At 42.9% G+C, this 25,220-nt stretch overlaps 1 protein-coding gene across 1 annotated transcript; it reads right to left on the minus strand.

The window, feature by feature from the left end:
- Window positions 1-749: 749 nt before the first annotated feature.
- Window positions 750-24,988, minus strand: abcc1 (ATP binding cassette subfamily C member 1 (ABCC1 blood group)). Its single transcript, XM_074696433.1, has 31 exons — window positions 24,828-24,988; window positions 21,622-21,798; window positions 21,081-21,209; window positions 19,226-19,363; window positions 18,994-19,119; window positions 18,740-18,801; window positions 18,361-18,492; window positions 17,884-18,111; window positions 14,356-14,533; window positions 13,993-14,154; window positions 13,764-13,856; window positions 13,452-13,655; window positions 12,890-13,036; window positions 11,188-11,275; window positions 11,020-11,089; window positions 10,642-10,768; window positions 9,533-9,709; window positions 9,239-9,406; window positions 8,975-9,149; window positions 8,569-8,629; window positions 8,283-8,403; window positions 7,993-8,200; window positions 5,991-6,301; window positions 5,700-5,899; window positions 5,417-5,543; window positions 3,723-3,824; window positions 3,251-3,397; window positions 2,961-3,119; window positions 2,310-2,476; window positions 1,944-2,138; window positions 750-1,748 (listed from the first exon to the last, which is right to left on the minus strand). Exons 1-31 carry the CDS (start codon window positions 24,873-24,875, stop codon window positions 1,640-1,642), a joined length of 4,536 nt encoding a protein of 1,511 aa, XP_074552534.1. The 5' UTR covers window positions 24,876-24,988; the 3' UTR covers window positions 750-1,639.
- Window positions 24,989-25,220: the final 232 nt, after the last annotated feature.

Below are 25,220 nucleotides of genomic sequence, written 5' to 3' on the forward strand. Positions count from 1 at the left end.
GCTGTCACTTGAAATGACTTACACATTCCTTGTATTAACATAGCCCAAACAAAAGAAACTTTTAAAAAACATGTTAAAAACATGTGAAATTATTATTATTCTCACGGACATGATAAATCACACAACATATTCCTACAAGATAGGTTACATTGTAAAAATAGAAAAATATTTACGTATACTCCTTTTGCTAATAAAATTAATTTATAAAACTTCAGTGCTTTAATATACAACCACTGGAAAAAAAAATATCATTATAATAAGATCAAAGTCAGAAATCTGAGAAAAAGTTCTTTTTTTCTTTCTTTTTTTTAGAATTCTAACTAGAATTTTAAAAAAAGATCTAATTTTTAATTTATTATTGGTAATTTAAGCCCTAATCCTTTTATGCTCGTCATGGTAGATAAAAAGAACAGCCTTTTTCTGTTATCTGAATTCAACGTGGTAGAAAAATCAAAAAGTGTTTTTAGTTTTGCTGTATTCATGCTTATCATGTTAACAGTGTAAACATTTACAAATCATAACACAAAATCAGCCACATTTTTAATATGAGAACACTCTTCAATGGAAAACAACCAGGTAAATCCTTAAGAACGAGACGTTTAATTTGTTTGTTGATAGGAAAAAAGTCAGTTGTGTACTGAATAAAAATCCTTTCTTTTCCCTGCATGAATTTTTTAGGAGTTTACGCAATAACTCATCAAAACTTGTTTATACTCAAAATACCTTTATTTACTTAAAATAAACACACTTACACACAAAAATACAAAGAAATAAAACAAAAAAGACATGTCAGAATCTGAAAACATTTTTTAAACTTGTTGGCATTTTTTGTTTCACTTTTTATAATTTATCCACAGACTGTACTGTGTACATTTTATAAAACTAACAAGAGATTGTAATGTCCTCAAAGGGAACATTCAGTACCTCTTGACCTAAATGAACAAACATTTATCTCAGAGCACAGCCTCTCATCTTAAAGCTGAACACAAATAATAAATAAATAAACAATCCTTACTGCATTCAAAGTAACAGTCCAGTGGAAACAGGTCAAGGCGCTTCCACATTTTGTGCGCTTTTTAGCTTTTGCGTGGTTTATGTATGTATAAAGGGTCTGTGACATCATCAGTGTACCTGCTAAAACCTCCTACCCCTGATGATGATGCTCTGATGCTCTGCTCATTTCAACCCAGTCACTCTAATAAAAATTCTTGGGTCATATTTGGCACTACGTGGTTTAACTTACAGGTCTGTATGCTGTAAGTCACAGACTGCAATAATAAAACTCAAGCACATGTACAATCCTCTGTCAAAGCAAAAGTCTGATCTTGTCCAGCCCTCTCTCATTAGAAATGGCAGTGAGAGAATCATCAAACAAAGTCAGGTAACAGATTGCAGATGGCTACGACGCAGGCTGACAGTGAGTAGCATTGATGGGTAAAAAATGAGAGCCGAGCAGGTCAGACCAGACCCTGAGTTCTCTTCAGATACCTTCATTAAATAGTCAGGCACTCTATTCTGAACCTACTTCCTCCCCTCACTCTCTCTGACGCTGGGCCTTGTCAGCAGGACGCCTGAGGAGCTGGAGGGGGCTCTGCAGAGCAGCTGGATAAGATGAGGACAGGTGAACACCTCCATCTTTTCAGACCAGACCTGCATCCTTGGCCATCTTATAAAAAGCTCCTTTCTGAGCAAGGAGGTTGGAGGGGGAGTCAAACTCTGCCATCTCCCCTTTTTCCAAAACAAGGACCCTGAAGGAGACAAAAAACTGATGAGACGCAGGACCAGGTCTGCAGCAGGTGACAGAATGACAGAATCACTGAACAAGGCGCTTGAACAAGCTACAGGTTAGCCGGTTAGCATCCAGTGTTTGTGAACACTTTTGACTGACACGCCCCTTTTCCCGTGAGGATAGTCCTGTGTGATTGGTGCTCAGTGTTTGGTACCTGGTGTAGTCCATGATAGTGTTGAGGCGGTGAGCGATGGTCAGGACGGTGCAGTCTTCAAACTGGGACCGAATAGTGGACTGGATCAGATTGTCTGTCTCCATGTCCACAGCTGCCGTGGCCTCGTCCAGGACCAGGATCTTTGTCTTTCTCAGCAGAGCTCGAGCTAAACACAGCAGCTGCCTCTGACCCACACTAAGAGAAAACACAGAAAGACAAGATGTTTGTTGACCCTAACTATCTATGATAATTGAAGAAGACGAAAAGAGTAACAGAAGCTTAAAACAGTGAGGGCAGCAGTGTGGTTGGTGTGTGTAAGGAGTAAAGTCCCAGCAGTGTGTGTGTTTGTGTATATCTCAACTGTACCTGAGGTTCTCTCCTCCCTCACTGCACTCGTGATTCAGTTTATCAGGCAGACTGGACACAAAGCCTTTAAGATGTGAGTACTCCAGAGCTCTCCACACCTCTTCATCAGAGTAACTGTCAAACGGGTCCAGATTCATCCGTAGAGAACCTGAAAATAGAACCGGGTCCTGAGGACAGATAGGAGAGAGGGTATCAAAGATGCTGTGAGGAGGATCTGTTTTAATCAGACTGCAGCGCCACCTTAAGGCCTGGAGTCTCACACACACTGTGGTGACGTGACTCTGAACAAGTTCTGTGTTTGTTTTGGAAATGAATGGAGATCAGATCTTCTTTTTAACTCTACCTTTCTTTGTTAAAGTCAACTTTTTACCAGATCCAACTCCACGAGGTAAGGTATTAGTCAGCAGTTAGGTAGAGCTACCCTTGGAAACGTGACAACAAACTAACTTTGTCAGTTTGTACCGTAGTTAAGTTGCCAGCTATATTTAGCTCTACTCACAGCTCGGTGCTCTGAGACACTTAATGCTCTGGGTTTGGGAGTTTAAACTTAACTTGTAAGAACCAGTAGCTTCATCAAAGTTTAGCTTGGGCTAGCCTCTGTTTTCTTACAGATGTTTTTGCCATGGTCAGTTGTTTTAACTGTCCTCTCACCTGCGGTATGATGGTGATTCTGGACCGAAGCTCATGGAGGCCCAGCTTGGAAATGTCCACACCATCAATGAAGATCTGTCCCTCTGCTGCCTCGATTATCCTGAACAAGCCGAGGGTCAGAGACGACTTCCCTGCCCCGGTGCGACCTACAATCCCCACCTGATAGTGTACAACTCATTTATTTCAGCAAAACAATTTATACATGCAGAAAATGTTCAAGATATCCTCAGAAACCAACCCATAATCAAAAAGAAAAAAACAGAAAGTATCTCTAATGCTGTTACACAGACCTTCTCCCCTCCCTGGATGCTGATGTTGATGTTGCGGATAGCAGGGTCCAGGTCATGTCGGTACCTCAGACTGAAACCCTTGATGTCAATACAACCCTCAGTGGGCCATCCAGGAGAGACAGAGGGCGATGGCAGCTTCCACTCCGCCTAAAAATCAGACATCGTTAACATTCCCTGCACGACGTTTGTGTTGTGGGTTTAATGTCCGGTTTGAACCAAGAGTTTATGTTAGAATATCGCTTCATCATGACGCATGATTTAACACAGAGTGCTTTACAAATGTATTAATACCACCTGTCATTAAATGGAATAAAAAACATGGAGGAGAAAATGATCAAGAAAAACACAACCAGTAAAACAAATTTCTCAGCTACGCCAGTAAATAACTGACAATCAAAAAAGAAAAATGTGCTTGGCAAATTTTTCAGGAAGCTTTCAAATATTTAAGAGGTGAACATCAGCATGTCTGTACCTCTTTCTCTGTGTCGCTGTACTCTTTCACTTTCTCCACAGCCACAATGTTTGTCTCCACGTCAGATGACATCCTCACGAGCCAGGTCAGAGAGGCCGTCAGCTGCACACAGAGAGGAACAGGGTAACAACTCAGACTGGAAATACAGTCCTCACATCTTCATCCCAGAACCAAAGAGATGAACAAAAATGATACAGTTACATCCAGTTTCTATTTGTTTGTACTTTGTTTGAAGGCACTGTGAGGAATATACACATGTTGTGACAGCAGCAACGCCTTAGGCCAGGGTAAGACGCTGTTTTCCATGTTTTCCAGAAGCACAATCATTCAGGACATGACTTTTACCAAAGGGAGCATTTGTTTTGGAAGCAGATGAATGGAAAGCATATCTTCTTCTTCTATCTTTACTCTGTTCAAGACAACTTTTATTAGACTGCAGACCAACGAGGTAATGTATTCATTTCTGGTTGTGTAGTGCAGTTGTTCAAAACAATATAACAAGCAAACTTTGTAAACTTGTACTGTGCCAGTTTAGTCTCCAGAAAGTGAGCAGACTGTTCGGTGTAACACGCAGCACACTGCTCCAAGACGTGTCTGTAACGTGTAACCTTTGTGAATCCTAGTTATGTCCTACCAGTGCTCACTAGGGCTCTGAATCAACTTTTTGATCATCAGACAATGAGGATGAGAAGTTTCTGATGGTACCAGCCAATCAGAATTTCCACTTGCCCAAATTTTTTCCAAACAAAAACTGGTGCTCTCAGATCACAAGAGCAACTGAATTCATTTCATGATTTTATTAAATAAAGCTTTAAATGACACTGAAGGTGGGAATGTAAATCCTGTTAGAATAACTACAATAAGATGGAACTTAGAAACAAAAGTTATCCTAACATTTCAATCACTCGTTTAGGGACAGGAGCTTAAGAGGGATTAGAGACAATGGAGCAAAAGTGGGTCTTGTTAAAGCGTGTAGCACCAGCGTCAGACACCACAGCAGTGCAAAGGAGTGTGTGACAGGTCTCTGTCTCCTGACTCCTCTAAGAAAACTGTTCACAATGGAGAGTAAAGACAACTCAAGTGAACTTTGATTTCTGTAAATCATGTTATCAGGCGCTGAACACAGGGAGCAGTGATGTCAGTAAAAAGGCTTCGCGACTGAAACAATGAGCAAACACAGTGTGCAGGCAGTGCTCATGGGAGTTGTAGTGTTATACTCTTATATTGCAATTGGTTTAGTATTTCAGATGTTGTTTCAGAAAACTACAATTAAATTAATCAATTCAACATGAAATGAAAGCACCCATGACCAAATTTGATATGCACAACTCTAGAGCAATCTGTGGGGTTAAAGCTGGTGTATTCAGGATAGACGTAAACAGACACCACTATAAATGTCAAAGATGGAAAAGGCAAGAACGGACATGAGAACATTATGTGCCAGAGCAAAACTGAAATCTTGTGCAAAATTATTGGGTTTTTTTTTCAAAAAGAGTAACGCTATAATTACTTCCTGGTAACTTTTTTAGAAGAGTAAACGAGTAACTACAACTAATTACTTTTTAGAAGTGCTTTGCCCAACACTGTTAACAGGTTACTCATGTGCTCAGCCTCTCTCAGCAGAGACAGAAAAAGGAGGAAAACTGAAAACGTCTCCTCCCTCTACACCTGAAGCAGCTGGAACACCTGTTTACCTGAAGTGCGTAAGAGATGGACAGTCCCATGATGCCTGGACTCAGACTCTCTCGAGCAATGACGGCAAACAGAGCAGCAGACGACACAATGACGTTCCCGACAAACTCCAGACGAATCGCCAGCCACCTGCACAAACACAAAGCGTTCACAAAACATGAAAACACCAACATCCTAGGATATCAGCATGACATTGGGCGTGGAAAAAAAGATCTGTTTTCTTGACAGATATATCTTCTCTGATGCCTTTTTCCTGAAAAAGCTGTCAGTTACACAGCCCTCTACCTATTGGCTACTATGCTGGGGTAGTACGCCTTCTGGTTGTGGTCCACTCTTTGGTCACTCTCTTGGATGAAACGCTTCTGTTCACCAAAGGCTCTGATGACAGAGGTGCCCAACAGAGTTTCATTAAAGTGTGTGTAGATCGGCGAGCGGCTGACCGACTCCAGACGTTTCAGCTGGCGGGATGATGCCACATAAAACCTCTGACAGAGGAGAAACAGAGAGACGTGTTTTTCAACATCAGAGCAACAATGTGGGATGTTTTCTTGTTCCAAGTTACTCCTAAGAACCGACCTGCACAAAGAAGTAGAGCAGGCCCAGCACAGGGATGATGATGGCCACCAGTGGCGTGGCAATCAGGATGATGATACAGGAGCCCACCACGTTGAACATGGAGCCCATGAACATCTTGAGGATGCTGGGGATCACTGAGTCGATGGTGTCCATCTCTTTGGCAAAGCGGTTCACCAGATTCCCACTCGGCGTCCGCTCAAAGAAGGACATGGGGGACCGAAGGACGTCATACAGCATGGATTGATGAAGGTATCGAGAAGCCAGGATGCCCCCAATGGACATGGCCAGGGAGTATCCAAACACAGCCACACCTGACACACAGACACTTCATCAGACTGCTGATTCCCAGTTAGGAGAGGAATATTAATGAAGATATTTGCCTTTTGATTCCAACCAGACATAGCACTTTAAAAAGGATCCGCATCAAACTGAGAGCAATGTTTTTCTACTGTAATAAAAAACATACACTATAATTCACAATTAGAATTGAATATATGATCAATCTTAAAGGAAATCTGAGTGACAAGCATATTTACATTGTTTGTGAAAAAGTTTTGCAGTCGAGTTGAACAGTTCATCTTTTTTATGAGCTGAAGATGAATAGATCCTCTAATGGCCTGTGGTGCAGCAGAGTGGTCAGTATATGAACTTGGAAAAAAAATGATTTAAAATGCTTTTTCTCAGGTAAATAATAATTTTGTTGTAGTGTCAAAGTTCTACTCATGAGGCGCCTTGGCCTGGAAGTTTTGGCACATCCCATGTGCAGAGGTTGTGATGCTCATTGATGCAGTCACTGCGTTGAGTCCTGCCCCTTTTTTAAAGATGCTGTGAGGAGGATCTGTTTTAATTAGACTGCAGCGCCACCTTCTGGCCCAGAGATTTAAGCACACTGTCATAAAGGATGTGACTGTTAACCAGGCATGTGTTTATTTTGAAACAAATTTTCTTTCTTCATACAATTTTTCCCAGATCCAAAGCTACACTTTGAAACCTGACAACAAGCTAACTTTGTCGGTTTGTAGCGTAGTTTATTAGCCAGCTATATTTCTCTCTACTCACAGCCCGGTGCTCTGAGATGTGTCTGTAATGTGTAACATTAGTGAATCCTGGTTCTGTCCTACCAGAGCTCATCTACCAACTCCAACCTCACCAAGCAGAGCTAACGTAACCTGGCTCTTCATTTTACTGATAGACTCTCAAGTTTGAACGGACCACGGTTGCACTTCCTTAACTTTCAAGGACATTTGTTTTTAACGTGATGCTTTTATTCTAAATGTGATTGACAATGTGTTGTTTGCATGAGCTGGACTGTGCAAAACCAATTTCCGAGTTATCAAACAAAGTATTATCTTATCTTATCCTACCACTGCAGAATAACTGCTGACTGTGGGTTGGAGTCAACATTAGCACAAAAAGATTAACCTGTGTTCGCCTTTAGCTCGTGTTTTAGCCTTTAGCTCATGTTTTAGGGGAGTAGTTGCTTTAAGGATAATTAAATTTATTCAGCATGTCCAGAAGTTCAGTGCACATTGTTTGAATGAGGCTGGATGTTAACATCTTTTTCTTTTATCAGAATGGCTAACTGTGTCTGTTTTTCAATCAGAAACATGAGAAACATCAGAGGTCTCCACCACCTAATACTAATCATGCCAATAGTACTTAAGACACGCTTCAATTTGTGTTTTTTGCACATCAGAGTTTGCAGTGAGTATATGCTAAGCAAGCTGGGATGGTACTAATTCACAGTGCTACAAATCCAGCGCATAATGATGTCACTGCAGTGCTCTGATCAGCCCTGGTGACTCTCAGATGAGATGACAGATCATCAGCCAATCCTGGATTTCAATCAGCTCAGGATTCATCAATAGAGCAATAGAGCAGTAGCTGCCTTATAGCTCTTTCAACTATTAGGATGCAAAAACTAAAGTGTAATTTTCCAGATAAATTTCCAGCTCTTACTTTCTTCAGTTGTAACCAGTTATAAAACTCCTGCGCCCCTCACCTTGTGACAGCCCCAGCCCCCCGTACACTCCCAGCCTCATCGTCCTGTTGGGCTGCGTGCCATTGACCACGGGGTCGTCCGTCCACAAACTCAGCCAGTAGTTGGAAAAAAGGGAGACGAGGTGATGTGTGAGGAAGAGGAGCAGGCTGATGATGGACAGAAGCACTCCAATGGCTTTGAGGTAAGACCAGAACACAGACAGCTTCACCTGAGGAGGGAGAGGAGTCAGGCTGGGGCCAGGAGCAGGAACGGGATGATGAATCCTCATGATTCGGTGGGAGGAGACTCACCTGTCCTGTGCTTGCTTTGTCTGCCTCTGTTAGCTTTCCCACTTCAGGGTTCTTTGGCTTCTCGTTCAGTGGCTGGTTCTCTTTCTCTGTTTGTTTGGATGAAGTGCTGAGAGTCGGGCTGCTGCTCTCACAAAGAATGACACAAGAAAACCAACATGAAAAAGTGTCCGTTAAACTACTGAACAAGAGCAAATTATTTCTCTAACCTCTGAACTATCTGTGTCTCTAAAGCTGGAAAGATGAAATCCCCTGTGTCATATCGTTTCTTTTTCTCTGTTTAACTCACCCAACGAGAGCAGTCACGCTGCCATTCTCCAGGGCTTTGGGTCCACTCTTTGGGGCAGTTTCTACCCGTAGGAAACAAAAGGTTCATTTCAATTTCAGAAGCTTTATTCCTGACAAGGGGTGGGGGCTGGGGGGTGGGGGTGTTAGAACATTTATTAACTTCATGTCCTGACGTCACGTCCATCTGATGGTAAAGGAGTGGAGTCTCTAAGAGAGTCCGCTGTGGAGGTCTGCAGCTGGACCCCTCTCAAGATTCATGTGTCAAACAATGAATGGGCATTGCATGTAGTGTGTGGCCTGTGAAAGGGCTGTAATATTTTCTCCCCACACACTGTTCTGTTCACTTTTAATATGAAGCTTTTCAACATTGAAGAAATTGAAAAAAAATATGACCACCATCATCTTACCGTCACTGTCAGTTTGTTCACCTGCTGAGTACGTCCGCAAAAACTCAGCGAAGGCTCCGTCTGTGTCCAGGAGCTGTTGGTAGGAGCCCATCTCTGTGATCTGACCCTCCACCATCACCAGGATCAGGTCCACCTGAGGCAGGTAACTCAGGCCGTGCGTGACCAGCACACGTGTCTACGCAAACACAAATGAGAAGGTTTGGTTTTTACTGAGGCGTTAGCATTCAGCTCACTTACAGATGCTGCTGCAGAGATAACACACACCTTGTCCTTCAGCAGTCCCTGTGGGCCGATCACCTGGTCAAAGATGTGTTTCCCAACGTGAGCGTCAACAGCAGACAGCGGGTCATCAAGCAGGTAGACCGCTCGGTCACAGTACACCGCGCGGGCCAAACTCACTCTTTGCTTTTGGCCTCCAGACAGATTCACCCCCTGATCCCCACAGAGAGACGGAGACAGAGGTTTGTGATCCAAACACAGGGGCTGATGTCTCTGAGAGAGGTTGGGACAGGCAGAAATCTGAAACACTAGGGACAGCCTGTGTCATTCACTCAGTACCTTCTCTCCGATCTCCGTCTCATCTCCAGCTGGGAGGATCTCCAGGTCGGGTCGGAGGGCACATGCTTCCACCACCTTCTGATACCAGGCCTCTCTCCTCTCCTGACCGAACATGATGTTTCCTTTCAGAGTTGAGTTCTGGATCCAGGCCTGCTGGGGGACGTACGCCACTGAGCCCTGGAGGGACACACACAGCACAAACTCAAATCAGGAGCCTGATAAACAATGCAGAGCCTATTATGGGCTGATGCTGCTGCTTTTCTGTTGGTATAATGCTTACCCATATTTTAAAGTAGACATAAAGTAACAAGTAAAATAAAGTAACACTGGACGTCCAAACTAAAAGTCAGATTTTCAAATTTATTTCTTGTAAAAATCCCTGAATCTGTCCGTAAACTGTTCTAAACAATCAGTCCTGAAAATAGCACCAGCTCTTCAGTAGATTTGCTGAAACAATGAAGTCATGGTATAAGGATCTTCTAACTGGTTCATGGGCCTCAAACACCAAAGTCTGCCCAACGGACTGACTCTACAGGGCTGGCCAATCAGAGGGAAGGGGCTCTGTGTATGTGGGAGCCTCAAGGCTGCGTTATGCTTTTTACAAAAATGTGTGACGGACTGAAATGAGACGCGTGAAATCAGCATGAGAGAAAGTGCGTGGCCGTGCTAAAGTACAGCCAGTCTGGATGACCGGTGTGACCGCGCCCTAAGTGCCTTGTTTAAAACACATACATTTCTGTCTTGTTTTTAAAACTTTTGAGGCTCAAGAAAAAACTGCAGCGGTACATTGTTTGACAAGCAGACCAAAAGTATAAAAATTACACCTGTCATTTGACACACTACACTGAAAAATAGAAAATATTTCTAAAGAACATGAAGTAATTGTTCAGCTAGTTGTCATTTGAAGTTGTTGTCCTAGAAGTTTGCATTTCTGATTTGCTTCTTGTTTATTCCCTCCGGCTTTTCTGCCTTTCTTCCCATTCCTTGGTTTCTCTACACACTCATTTCATTTGGTCTGTTTTGTTCTAACTGTTGTCATTAAGGACTGCAGCCTTCTGCAGTTTAAACACTCATACATACATTCTGTGCATGAAAGCAGAAGCAGATACCTTGACAAACACACTCCCCTCTAGTTTGTCCATCTCTCCGAGCAGAGCAGAGAGCAGCGAGGACTTTCCTGAGCCCACATGTCCCACCACGGCCACCAGAGAGCATTCTGGGATACACACGTTTAGCCTACAGACACACAGGGACATGAACTTCAATTGAGAGAGGGCTCAGCTGTATCATGTCAGAGGACTTGGATTGAGACAGTTTTTATCCAAATGATGTGGGAGAGTTCATTTAATGTCACAGTGTGATGAGGACCTGTTTGGGTACAGTATAATGCCTGGGGGCACCTGAGCACTACAGGGTCTACAAGTTAGGGTGTGTTCAGGATGTAAGCATGGACCACAACAACCTCCTGACAAAGATTAAACACATACTTCTTAAGTGTCGGTGATTCACTTTTGGACCAGCTGAAAACTGCGTCCTCCATTGAGATACTGTTTGGAGCTGAGAGAAAGACAGAAGAAAGGTGTCACACAGAAATATCTTTAAGAAATTTAAATGCAAAAAGTCAGTTAACAACACGGACATCACCATACACTCACAGTCTGCAACTGCTTTATGCTCCACACTGTCCTCCTGCAGCTCTTCATGAGACAGAAACACTCTGAGACGCTTCAGAGACACACTGGCCTGCAGACAGGAGAGGACGGAGAAAATAACCAACAGACCCCAAAACAACACACGTTTATACAAAATAAAATGGAGCTCATTAAAGGTTCATCTACTTAAACATGTATAAACTCTGAATCAGAAAAGGGTTGCGGTTTGTACGATGATATTGCCCTCTGTGTGATGTGCGATCAATAATCCCCAAAAAGGCTAAATGTACAATAATTTGACAGTTTGGCAAGCGTGTGGTTGCAATAAGCCTACTCAGTCTGCCAGATGGGTTATTTGTGAGCCCTAAAGGCATCTTATACCAATAGACATCTCCAGACAATCAGAGTTGGTTGAGGCCTGAGACACGAGTGACATTTGTCCCACCACAACGAAGAAAGTGGGTGATGAACGAGCGGAGAGCTTTGGAACAGGACATAAGTCTTCGCCTCCACAAATACAGGAAAGAACTGAAAAGTGAGCCAGAGTTTGAAGGATGGCCTACTGCAGGCTCTGAGTCTGACGGTAAAGCCTTCTGTCAGGGCTTCAGCACAGAGCAGGGGTCTAAAACTACAATTGTCATGCAGCAAATCCAAAAAATTGATGAAAAAGAAAAAATTCTAGCACCAACATATTAAAGGTTGGGTCTGCAGGACTCTATATATGTGTGTGTGTCAGTGTCTGTGTCTGCCTTAACCCCCTCTTCTGCCTGTTTGTTGATGTTTTGGTTGTGTCAGGGTGTTTCTGGGCGTGGTTACATCAGCCAATCACAGAGCGAGTGACTTCGCATGTTGATAATAGCGGGTGGAAGAAGCTAATCACAGCAGCTATGATAGTGGACTGAGCAAGGAGGAAGAAAAACAACCAAAGTGGAACAAAACTCCAAACAGATAAAACTTTTTTCTAAACAAAGATAAAGCTTGTCTCCACTTTCAGGAACTTGGAGAGCAGCACAAGACGAAGAGTGATGCCAGTTAGCTTTCTGCTAACCAGGTATGTGTCAGATACCTGTATTTAGCTTGTGCTAACGTCTCAAGTTAGATGCATCGCTCTCGAGTCTCTGCCACGTAGAAACATGATGCTACAGGTGGTTGCTGGGCTAGTGAGTGTGTTCACATAGCCACAGTCAGAGGCTGTGGGTGTGTGCTGCAGCTGGCACTGAGCCAAGGAGGAGCCCAATTTGAATGTTGTGTTTGCTAACAAGTAACTAGAATTCCTGCAGACCTTAGCTCTAATAATGAGAGGCCAAAAACAATGAACTGTGGTGAAAATTTATTGTGACTCTATTGTAAACTATTTCCTGTCAGTTATGAATACTGTTTTAGAAAGTAGATGGGTTCAGGCCTCATGATTTGGATCATTAGTTCCCACCCGCCATTTGTTCATGGGGACACAATAGTGTACAACACATAACTTGGAGCTGCCGATGTGGGGCGGTAACTGACCACTCTGTACTTCAGCCACAAAGTAATAAGTGCCTGTAGGACACAACAGAAAGCTTGTTGTTTTGGTTATGAAGGGTGTACAAAAGCTTCCACAGAATATGATAATTGTGAGTCTGGTTTGATAGTTCTACATTTCTGATCTGGCAACACTGGATCTGACATAAAGGCACTGATGTCCCAGGCACAAAGGATGCAAACGTACCTGCACCATACTGCTGATGACCATGGGCAGCATGTTGAGTGGGAAACGCAAGATGTTGAAGAGTGCTAGAGACACAAACGCTTTCTGAGCATCAAGGATGTTTTTCTCATCGATGAGCACGTAGACAGAGAACGTGGAGAGAGCGACCTGCAGAAAGAAAAAATGCACTGAGTTCATACTCTCCTGATTATGGTGGTGCACGGCTGTGCATTAAGGTGCTTCTACTGTTTCACTGGCATACTTTACAAATGTCAAACAGAGGGATTTGGCATTATATCCGTACTGAAATATGAAAAGCATTGTGAAAAAAAAATCATCTCACACATAATATGCTAAAAAGAAATTAATGCGTAATAACTCTCAGGAAAAATGCAAATATTTATTACTGGTTTACACATTGTCCAAGAGGAGCGATGCACTTTTTGAGGCTTTAAACCATGTCACCCCACTCTCCTGTGAACATTTCTGACTCCAGCTTCTAGACGGGAGAGGTTCCCAAAAACTCACCCTGAAAATAAATAATAACAGGCACACCAAAAAGAGCAGGGTGTGTTCAACTCACCAGGAAAGGAGCACAGACCCAGGTGAAGGTGGACATGGCTCCCAGGTATGCAGCCTTCTTCAGGACTTTGAGCTCACTCTCTCTGATCTCCGACACTTTGTCCCTGAAGGCCAGCTCCCAGGCGTAAAGCTTCAACACCTTGATACCATTCAGCATCTCGTTCATCAGCTTGATGCGACTGTCTTTACTCTTCATCTGAGCCACCTGATTCAAAAACACCAGACACTCATCAGAGAATGATGAAAATGCCCTTCAGTCATCACACACATGAGCAACAAACATGCACAAGCCTCTAAAATGTGGTAGTCCCACCTGGTATGTTTTGGTCTTCATTGCAATAACAGCATTAATAGGAACCATCAGAACCATCACAGCAACTCCAGCCAGAACAGATGGGCCCAGGTTCTAAAGAAACCCAGAAAACAGCAGCATTGAGAATGACCTGGTGACTGTACGCCTTCAATCAAAGAACCAAAACACTGCCGACACTAACACCTGCCTCTTTCATCCTCCAATGCCTGAACCTGCTGTGTGATCTCACCTGCCACAGGAAGTAGAGGGCCAGAACCACCTGCAGGGGAGCGGACCAAATCATGTTGATGTAGGTGATGAGGTCCATGAAGCGCTGAGCATCCACAGACATCAGGTTCACAATCTCTCCTACTGTGGAGGTACGGCGAGCTGCGCTGCTTATAACCAACGCCTGACCATGCAGACACACAGTTAGACCTTTAAATTCATACTCAAACAAACAAAAACTCAATTAAACCAGGCACAGAGTGAGGTTTTTCAAAAGTCTAACCCCCAAAAAATGTGATTTGAAAAAAAATGTATCAAGTGTGTTTTTATATCTGGGAAAAGAAAAATAATAAACAGACTTCAAATAATTTCACTCCGTCTCTACCTTTCTGTAAACAGCTCCAATGATGGCCGATCGCAAACGCATGCCTGACACAAAGCAGACGTGGAAATATCTCTGCAGGATGAGCGACTGCACACAGGTGCAAACGAAGAGCAGAGCTGTGTAGAAGAAACCCTGCCAGGAGGGGGCGCTGGAGTCGTTCACAAAGCGAATGAGCAGCCTGGATGGTATGAGATGAAGAGAAAAATGAAATCACAAAAAGCTGCTGCTTGTTTCTCAGAACCACATCAAACATCTTTGAAGCCCCCGAGCAGAAAGTGTAGCAGCTGATTATTTGACGGCTCATTCTCAGGTACCATCAGAGACATTACACGCCTCATTTATAGACAAAAGGTTACACATGGGATTTAAAGCAGGGGTGCACTGCTTTCCCATATTTAAATATGGATATAAAGAAACAATACTGCATACAATACAATACTGAATACAATATGTTCATACGAGACATGCAGATTTTCAGAACAATACATATTCAGACGTTGTAGAAATCCTTCAATCTGTCTGTAAACTGCTCAAAGAAGTCCACTTTGACTTAATAGCAAGGGGTCTTCCCAAGCCTGAGGAAGCCTACAAATCAGACTGTCTGACCTCTACAGAAAAACCTGGGGGAGGATCAGTGATGATCAGGGGGTTGGGGTCAGTCTGGGTGGAACAGGACAAATGAAACCGTGTGAAGGACAAATGAACCAGGTCACGTACAGGGCAACTCTGGAAAACAGTCTTCCTCCATCAGCTGGAAAACTCTTTCCTGCTTTAAATGGGTGGATTTTCCAACAAGACACTGCTCCTTACCACACGGTGAGGTCAGTTAAAGCCTGGATGGAGAACCTGAACATCGAACCCTGCCTTGGCCAGCTCAATCAGCAGATCTTAAGTTACTGAATAGGTTCATCATGTCTTCTTAGAACATAAGTGTTGTAGTGTTCTTTTTTAAAGACAAAAAGGTATGGTTACCTTGACATGTTTCGACGTACTCTGCTGTCTTCTTCAGAAGCTGTCATCCTGACAGCTGTGGTGTGTCTTTTTGTCAGCTGTTTCCAATGGTAGCTGGCAGGACAGATTGATCACATGATCTGTCCCGCCAGCTACGTCCCCCGTTGCCTGTCGGCCTCTGGAGAAATGAATCCCAGGTGTGCGAGAGCTGGAAGGCTCCTTCATCCCTGTTGATGGTGTCCCGCCAGCTACCACCGGAAACAGCTGATAAAAAGACACGCCACAGCTGTCAGGATGACAGCTTCTGAAGAAGACAGCAGAGTACGTCGAAACATGTCAAGGTAACCATACCTTTTTGTCTTTAAAAAAGAACACTAAAACACAGCAGATCTTAATCCAACTGAAAACCTGAGGAACATCATCAAACTCCAAATGGAGAATCACAAGCCCAAAAACCAAGCAGATCTGTTTTTATATATGCAGCAGGAATGGGCTGCTGTGTCAGCAGGACAGTGACGGGAACCGCTGGAGAGCAGGCCAAGACGCATGGCTCGAGTCATCCAAAACAACAGTTACACAATCAAGTACTACCTCCTGTGAGTTTGATGTGACTGAAACAGACAGAAAAAAAGTACAGACAGCCTGAAATCTCTGTTTTTGGCAGTCATCATCATCATCATCATCATCATCATCATCATCATCATCATCATCATCATCATATAAAAGATTGGAAAATGATGCAGTATCAGCCCTTAAATCAAAGTCTTATGAGCTTGTTTTTATCATTATACTTGTCCAAACAAAAGTGCCTTAAGTTGTACCAGGCACTAAAATGAACAAAGAAACAAGGGTGGTCTAATATTTTTTCCATGACTGAAAGTAATCGATCTTCTATAGTTGTTTTTTAATAATGGAGCAGGCATTGGACTAAACCCAACAAAACTAAATTCACAGTTTTCAGCAATCCAGAAGATGGTGGAAGAGAATGCTGACATTAGAAACTGCTTGCCTCATTGAAATGATGTTGGCAGCACAGAGTGCAAATGTGTTTCTGCTCCATCATCAAGCAAGGAATGTCCCAGAGGACCATGGGACCAAGGCAATGGCAGAGTTGTTTGGTGGAAAGAGTACCAGTTCACTTTCTCTTTGCGCTACAACCTTTTTAACAAGAATCATTACCACCAAATCATTTGTTACCCCGACTTATCTGCCTTCAACTGAGTCCTCAACCAAACACCACTGCCAAGTTTACTCCCAGATCATGGTGTGGGCTGGAAAGGGACGAGACAATGAACACAGTGGAGTGTGGATGGAATCTGGTAGACAACTGGTTCCTGCCAGTTATGCCCAGTAAGACTGCTGGCCCAGAAAGACCCTGCAGGTGATCCACTGGAATTGCACCACTGCCTGCCAACCACAACAGTGCAGGGCATTTGGACTACGATGCATGCCTGCCTGTGGACCATGGCAAGGTGGTATTTGTGAGAATAACTATAATCAGCCTCTATGGGAGGAAGACTGTGGACTAATGGTGAATCTAGTGAGGGTCACAGAGCATGATGTTCTTATTTGATTTTTACGATGCAGCACTATGGTAAACTTTATTGTTCTTGAATGTGCCATGTCAATAAAGTGGATTGGATTGGATGTAAAGTGACAAAGATATCTGCTTCCTGTCAAACATCAGGTTTCTAGTACACATTTATTATTGGAGGTGGGCTATTGGTACTTTATCTTAGAGACTGTGTGTTGAAACTCATAACACTAGAAAGCAAAACCAACAGTAAAATGACTCCCCGTGGCTGTGCCTCCATCATCAAGTCTCATCTTGATTTACATGAATCACCGTTTCCACAACTGATGTGTAACCCTAGCTATAACAGGGTTACCTTTTTATTTTGTCAACACTTCAAGGAGTTTATCACTGTAGTCTCTGACACTGGAGAAAGACATGATTCCATCTAACCAAACCAGCTCAGTGTCAGATTCAATGATACTCTTTAAAGGTAGCATCTGCAGGATTTTCCTAAAAAAAAGTGTCAACTTTTACAGGACCAATCCTGCTCATTGTCTCCTCTGGGCCTCTGTACATGTGTGTCTGTGTCTGCCACAACCCCCTCTGCCTTTTAGTTGATGTTTTTGTTGTGTCAAATCTGGACACAAGGAAACCCTGGTGAGTGCGATGACAGTGCTACAAGTTATTGCTGCAGGTGTTGCCATTAAGTGCAGGATATTTTTTCAAGCTTGGCTCTACTTTTACTCGCTTTCAGGAACTTGGAGAGAAGCATGGGGCAAAGAATGAGGCAAGATAGCTTTCTGCTAACCAGGTATGTGTCGGATACCTGTGATTAGCTTGTGCTAATATGTCAAGTCAGGCGCACAGCTCTCGAGTCTCTCCACATAAAAACGTGATGCTACAGGCAACTGCTGGGCTAGTGAGTGTGTTCACATAGTCATGAATGTAGGCAGTGGGTGTGTGCTGCTGCTGGCACTGAGCCAAGAAGGAGGAGCCCAGTTTGTATGTTGTGTTAGCTAACAAGTAAAAAGAGACACGGTGTTTGACTTCCCGTTTCTCACCTCAGGATTTCAGGCCCAACAAACATGAGGATGTCCTGAATGATCTTATACAGACAGGAGATGAGGAAGTAGGGGCCAAAGGTGAGGCACAGGGCCCACAGCAGAGACGGCTCCTTTGTTTTCTGGGGGCTTTTCACAATGAGGATTTCAGACTCCTCTACAGGTCTGCCCTCTTTGTTCTCAGGGTGAGAGACTCGTTTGGGAGAGTGCAACACTTTCTGCTCTGTCCTGAGGAGAGAAAAGGAGAAGCAGATTAGACTTAAAGCAGAAATGATGTGTGGGAAGTTTGGCATCAGTCAGAGTCCCTCTGGGATGTCTTTCACCATTAAAACTCTAAAGCTTATCTTCATACAGAAGCCTAACATCCAGTCAATCACGGCAGGGGTCTCCTTTCTCATATTCCATTCTTCTCAACAACTCTGTTTAATGTTTATTTATTCATTTTTAGTAATAAGCGAGCTGCTCAGGTCTCCTGACCTCTTGACTTTCTGGCACTCATTGTTCCAACGAGTCACAAGCTGTGGTACGACAAGGTGTGAGCGGTCCTCAGGGTTCAGCGACCACAGGTCTTTCTCCTCCAGGGGGCGTCGGAATCCTGTCACCATCATTCTAATAAGATGAGTAGAGGGGGAAAGTGGAAGAGTGAGATCAAGGGTCATGAGAGAGGTGACAGAACAAAGGTCCCCCCCGGACACAGGATCAATAATGCCTTAAATTTTTTTCTTATCTGGTCTGTTTTCAGCTCATCAACACTGAAGGTATCATAACAAATGCAAATCTGCAAATCTGAGCTGACTGCAGCGTGGTCACATACCACATCCCAGCCCTTGACCAGGGATGTTTGGGGTCGGCTCACCTGGTGATCCACCAGAAGGTGATTCTGGAGAGGAAGGAAGCTCCAGGTTCTGGACACGGGTTCTGAACACAAACACAGACAGAGCAGAATCAAGCTTCTGTTGACAACAAAACGACCATTTTATCAGCATCTAATGTACAGTGTGCACTGATTCTTTATCACCTTTGCATCGAGATAAGACATGAGGCATATGCAGGTGGCGGTAGAAAACATACAACATGCATCATCAGACCCTGTGTGCTGCAAGGGCTCACCTGGTCTTTCACAGCCTGGGAAAAGAGGGGTGGCTGGTCTGACAGGCAGGATAAGATCAGAGCCACCAGCAGCAGGGCGTAGTAGACGTAGAAGGTGGTGAACCTCCACACGCTCACTGACGGCAGCTGCAGGTGAAAACACAGAGCGGTTTTAACTCAACTTTCTTTTCCATATACCCAGACCTTTGGTATGACTCCACCATTACGAGTAACACAGCCGTGCAGCTCTGACCTGGTCCAGAGCTTGCAGGATCTTGGACCTGAAGGTGACAGTGGCACACAGCAGAGCCAGCAACCAGAAAATCAGCATCACTCCAGACGACTGGGTCCCTTTCATGCGCTCGTACTGTATCAAAAATGTAGCCAGCAGCTGGAGGACACACACACACACATCGAACACATGATTATTAAAACACCTCTGCAAACACACCCGCATACTTAGTTAAATGGTGAAATTATGAAACAGCCAGTGGGTACTGTTCAGTCAAAAACCAGTTCATCTAGTACTTTAGCTCCTTCACAAGCTGCAAATAAATAATTATTTTCCTCTGGACTACCCTGTTCATTAACAAAACCAAAAATCCAATAAATGTTTAGTCTTTAAAACCTGATACATCCTTTTTATGAAACAAAACACAAGAATCTACAATCAGAAAATGTTTGAGTTTGAGTAAAAAAAACTACTACAATCATTTATGAATTTCCCAAAAATCATATTGTTCATTTATAAGCTCCAGATCTCTTTAATGCTTCATCTTTGTGATCATGGCTTCATTCTGTTTGCAGTGTGGGCAAAATTAATTTCCTGCCAAGCCATGGGTTCACACTTGAGCAAAGAGAGACAACATCAGGGGAGGCCTGGAATACCTGTGATGTTAAACAGAGTGTTAGTGTCAGAAAAGATAAGATAATCCTTCATAGATCCTCAGAGGAGAGACTCAGGAACAGAGGAATGGACTTTAACAGCACTCCTGGCTCTGGACGACCCTTGGATATATTGATGTAGTTAACTAAAGTCAATCTTTTTCTTTTTGCACTGTTTTTGACAGAAAATATGCTAACAGACATATATCTTAAAGGTGCAGTGTGTAGAAGTTGTTGGCAGCTTTTGGCTGAACACAAACGGTAGAAATGAGACATAATGTTTATATCTGTCTGTGAAGCATCTTAAAATAAGGGAAAAATAATCTCCATAATGCTTTCCTTGTCTTGATCAGGTTAGAAACAAATCTTTATATTTTCATTACTGTGGGTCCTGTTCATAGAGGCAGGCATAATGAACGGCCATGTTTGTCTATGGCAGATTTTGCGGGACAGAAAGAGACACAGTTTTCAATAAGAGCCTGGCCACCCGTCCTGAAATTGACTTGGGAGTCAGGAGGAGGAGAAGAGAGGGGGTGGTTGTTGTTGTTGATGATGTTGTTGTTTAAGAAAAAGAAGAAGAAGAGAAAGCACATTTTTGCAGTTTTGAACAAAAGACTTGGCATAACGAGTATTTTCTGATGGAGGATCACAAACATGCTTCACATGAGTGTAAATCCATGAGATTCTGGTCCAAAAAGATCAGGAAGAAATAAAGAGAAACTGGGACAGACAGCGACTAAAAGGAGAGAAAACATGGGAGCAGAGTTTCAGAGCTGGGAGTCATCAATGAAAAAGTTGGCTCTGAAGGACGACGCTGAAGTTTTCTGCTCCACAGGTAAAGGTGAAGAACGTTTCCGTATCAACGTTTATTGATTGTAAAGGTCATTGTTTCTTGTTGATGGTACAGTTTAACAAACGTGGTTGTTTCTCTGAGAGTTTTCTTTCCCCTCTGACAGTCAGAGGTGGATTGGTGCTTCAGTGTTGAGGGCTAGCTCTGTCAAACAGAACATGAGCTCTCAGAGGGGGAGGAGGCTGTCATGGAGCTTTCTGCCTGTTGTTTCTCCAGCTGTGAGAGAAATTCTAATTTCTACACACTGCACCTTAAACAAATCTGTCCAAACCCTCTTAGTTTTTTTGTTATGCTGCAGATCTCTGAGCTAAATTTCCCCCAAAAAAGCCCAGTCCTGTTTTCTTCTGTATATAAAAGACACAAAAGCTCTCACCATGGTCAGACCCAGGAGAGTTGGGCTGACGAGGAGGACCGGAGGAGGTACACTGCTGCCGTGACTTCTTTCCCAGAAAGAATAAAAGACATCTGACCAGCAGATCAACCACAGGAGGAGGCCGACAGCCTGCAGACACAAAAACAGATCACTGCTTTCTGACCCAGATATCATTTCAGGTATAACTCTTTCTGTTTAGGAGCAAACATGACAGACTTTGGTTCAATAATATGACCCACAAGCTGAGAACTGAGAATGTATGTTCTTCAATCTGCACCAGGAGCCATGCTTGCATTTTGCCGTATAACTACCTCCTTTCCCACTCTCTCCTGTTTGGGAGGGTTTTAGGATAAATAAATAAGAGCCTCAGAAAGTGTTTGACACTAAGTGAGGTAAACCAACCCAACAATGAATTCAGTTTATTGCTAAAAAATAACTTGACTTCCAATACAAATGTGAAAAAACACTCACCACGGTCAATAATCAGAGGATATGTAAAAGAAAAAAAATCCTCAAAGTATTCATGGATCACATGACTCACAGTTTTTGCTTTGTTAAGGTGGCTCATGCAGATGTAGCCTCGATCGTTGCTGCGGAGGTAGATGATGTAGAGTGGGGCAGACAACCAAAGGTAAAGGCATGGCAGCCACACCAGCACAGTGTTCTGGAAACACTGGGTAAGGTCTGGGTTAGAGGTGTGCCAGGTACGGTTCCAGTCCTAAGAGAACAAACAGGAGAGAATAAGACAAATGTCAAACCAAACAGGGAAACAATGCTTTTCTGATTTTTAGCATTAAGACCATGAGAAACCACAGAGAATGACAGTCCAGCATGAAACATTACGTATGAAAAGAAGCTCATGGGTTTTACAGTGCCTGGAGAGAGAGAGTGGCAACAACTCTGTTTACTGCAACGGTTCCGTTTTTTCACTGCAACGGCAGAACATGGAGCCCCTCAAAAGTTACCAGAAGTTAGCGCAAGCTAACCGCCGCTCTATGTATTTCAATGGAGAGTATGTACAGAGCAACACTTGTTCCTGGTAAAACGTTAAAATAATAACATTTTTATACCAGAAGGACACTGGAATTATATTGACATGAATGATTTATTACATTAGCGTATTTTCCCCGTCTAGATAATAGGATTTAGGGAATGTTAAAAGATAAAAGTTTAGGCTAGCACACTGGATAAAGATAACAACCCCTGCAACAGGCAGATAACTATAAATTCTGCTGTTACTACAACTTAATCCAGCCCTGTCGATTTAGCAGGATTAATGTGTAGGGGTTGTGATTGCAGCTGTTAACAGCTGTTTTTGTGGATTGGAAGAGAGCAGAACCTAATTGACACAACACAAAGCAAGTTTAATTTGCTCCTTCCAACTTTAGTCACCCATGTCTGTCTTCTGTCCCTATCTTTGGGAGAGCCATACATGCAGACGCCTTTCTCCGAGTGGCTGGAGCAACCCCATGCAGTGCAGTACACCATGGTGAAGACTGTACCAAGGACATCGTAGTGGAAATGATCTGTTTGACTTCTGTCAATATAGTTTTTAAGGAATTCATTGTGGTCTTCAGTTCATTGGCAAAAACAGTTGTGTGAGTTACTATGCATACCTCAGAGTAAGTTTGGGATAAGTAGGAGTAGTTAGATAGTGATAGAACTCAGTTTGTTTGCAATGAATTAAAATACTAGAACACAGTTATCAGTATGCTGTTTTAAGTCCAGACGTATTGTGTAGTTCTCTGACAAATAATTGGTTGTCACCTGTTAGTGTGCCTCACTCAAGTCTGAAAGTTTGGGGGGGGGGGGGGGGGGGGGATAGGTTTATTGCTGCCAACAAATGCAACAATGCAGTTAATACGAGCATATATATATTTGTAAAGAAGAAGAGGTAAGAAACAATGATAAGATTCCATTTATTTGCAATGAATTAAAATATTAGAACACAGTTATTAGTATGCTGTTGTAAATCCAAAAGTATTGTGTAGTTAACTGACAAATAATTGGTTGTCACCTGTAGGTTTGCCTCACTCTAGTCTGAAAGTTTGAAAAAAAAAGGGGAAATATCAGTTAATTGCAGACAACAAATGCACAGGTTTAATAAAGAGAGAACAAGTCAAAGCAATTAATTTATAAGGGATAAGAGGTAGGAAACGTGATAACGGAAAGGTGATAGAATTCAAATTAATTTGCAATAATTATTAAAGCAGTTATTGTGCTGTTGTCAGATTAATTGTGTAGTAGTCAATTGGGAAATCACTCATTTGTCAGTCTGTCTAACTCCTCTTTTTAAAAAACTACAAAAATATTACAATTTTATTGCGGTTCACAACGATATAGGTTTAGTAAACTTAGTAGAGTTCAAGGCAATTAAAATAAGCAGGATAAATACAACGCAAAGTATTTATTTGATGTATTTTACAGATTATCGTTGTTTTCCTAATATTTTTGTATTGTCGCCAACCAACCAACTTCCGGGAACTTTTTGAGGTTACATGGACCGCGTGATCAGCCAGCGTTTTGAACTTCCATTGTCGCCACTCTCCCTCTCCAGACACTCTAATGGCTTCATGCTACTCTGCTACCTTATCACTATTAAGTTTATAGAAATACACCACATGGCAACTTTCATTTGAAAGTCAAGGTTGGATTATGCTTTCAAAGACAACACAACATTTTATCCATTTCCTCGTGGATAAAAATAAAAAATACAAAAAAAAATTTTAAAAAATCAGTCACTAAGTAAACTGTTCTCTGACAATATGAGGACAAACTATGGGAAAACAAATATGGGGACCATTCAAAAAGAAAAGGGAAAAAAAAAACCACTGCTGTTTTTTTTAACTTGATTTTTGGTAGACAATGTCCACGAATTGAAAAAAAGTGAAAAACACATCAGCAAAGAAAGATATCGTCCTTATTTTTGGAGACCTGCAGCAGGATGTGCTTCACAGGACAAAGCTCTGACACAACTGTCTAGAAAATGATGTGCTAATAACTCTTCTGCCAACAAATCAAAATGTGATAGATTACAATCGATCAAAGGGAGACACTGAAGACTTGGATCATGAGAAGAAGCAGCAGGGTGATGGTCGGGGTCATTGTGCAGTTATGTCTGACAGTTTTTTCTGGCACCATGTTTCGACCTGATAACAGCTGATACAGCTGCTGCATGCACACAAATACATTCCCACACTCACACACACACACAAACAGAGAGATAGTGATGTTTCACAGAAGTTGGTGGCGCTTCAGGTGAAACTAAACTGACTCTCAAATTATCAATAAGGAGTCCAACATCGATTTTTTTTTTTCATTATAATTGAAAGTCTGGTCTGTATGTGATTCTCCCGTTCCTGTGTTGATGTGAACCTGTTGGACCCTAACATCACATGAGCAGAGACCACCGGTATCTCCGCAGGTTGGGCACGCAGGGCCGCGCCGGTGGCATCAACCCAAACACCGGCAGGGACGGAACACCTGAGATTGCGTTTATTTCTCAAAAGCATCCGCGTGCGTGCGTGTCCGTCATGTAACATGTGTTTATAAAACAGCATACGCGCATGCTCATTGCGCGCGCTCAAGCGGCCGGTCTCCCTGTTAGGCCGGTTGTTACGTGAAGCAGCTGTCACGGAGGACAGCGTAACTTACCGGGGGCTAATCGCGTTAGCATGTGCCCCTCCACTGGCTAATAACAAAGACCGGGCGAAGCGGCAAATAGCAGGAAAACAGCAGGAGACTCACCCAGAACGGATCGGAACTGTCCACACTGCAGAACTGTTCGAACCCCATCCCGGTGGAGGGTCAGGCGAAGCCGTTAGGAGCTCAGCTTTGGTTTTGTAACCCGACTGATGGCAAAGCGGAAAGCTGCCTCCTTTTCTTCTTCTGTGGTGGTAGACATATAAACATAGGGGGTTTACACTGCCCTCCTCTGTTCGACCGCTGCAACAGCTCAGATCTGCTGCAGGGAACCGTTAATAAAGATAATCTGATCGGATTTAAAATATCGTTTCGGATAAAGTCTTGATCTTTATACAGAAAATTTTCCTGAAATCGGATTAAATCAACTAATCTTGTATTGGTTTGTGGAACGTAACTATAAAATGTGTTTTCATTAACTTGAGCATAATGGGACCA

Source organism: Halichoeres trimaculatus, unplaced genomic scaffold (genome assembly GCF_033239565.1).
Source record: "Halichoeres trimaculatus isolate MK-OKI-2021-1 unplaced genomic scaffold, fHalTri1.1 fHalTri1_scaffold_20, whole genome shotgun sequence".
Lineage (NCBI taxonomy): Eukaryota > Metazoa > Chordata > Actinopteri > Labriformes > Labridae > Halichoeres > Halichoeres trimaculatus.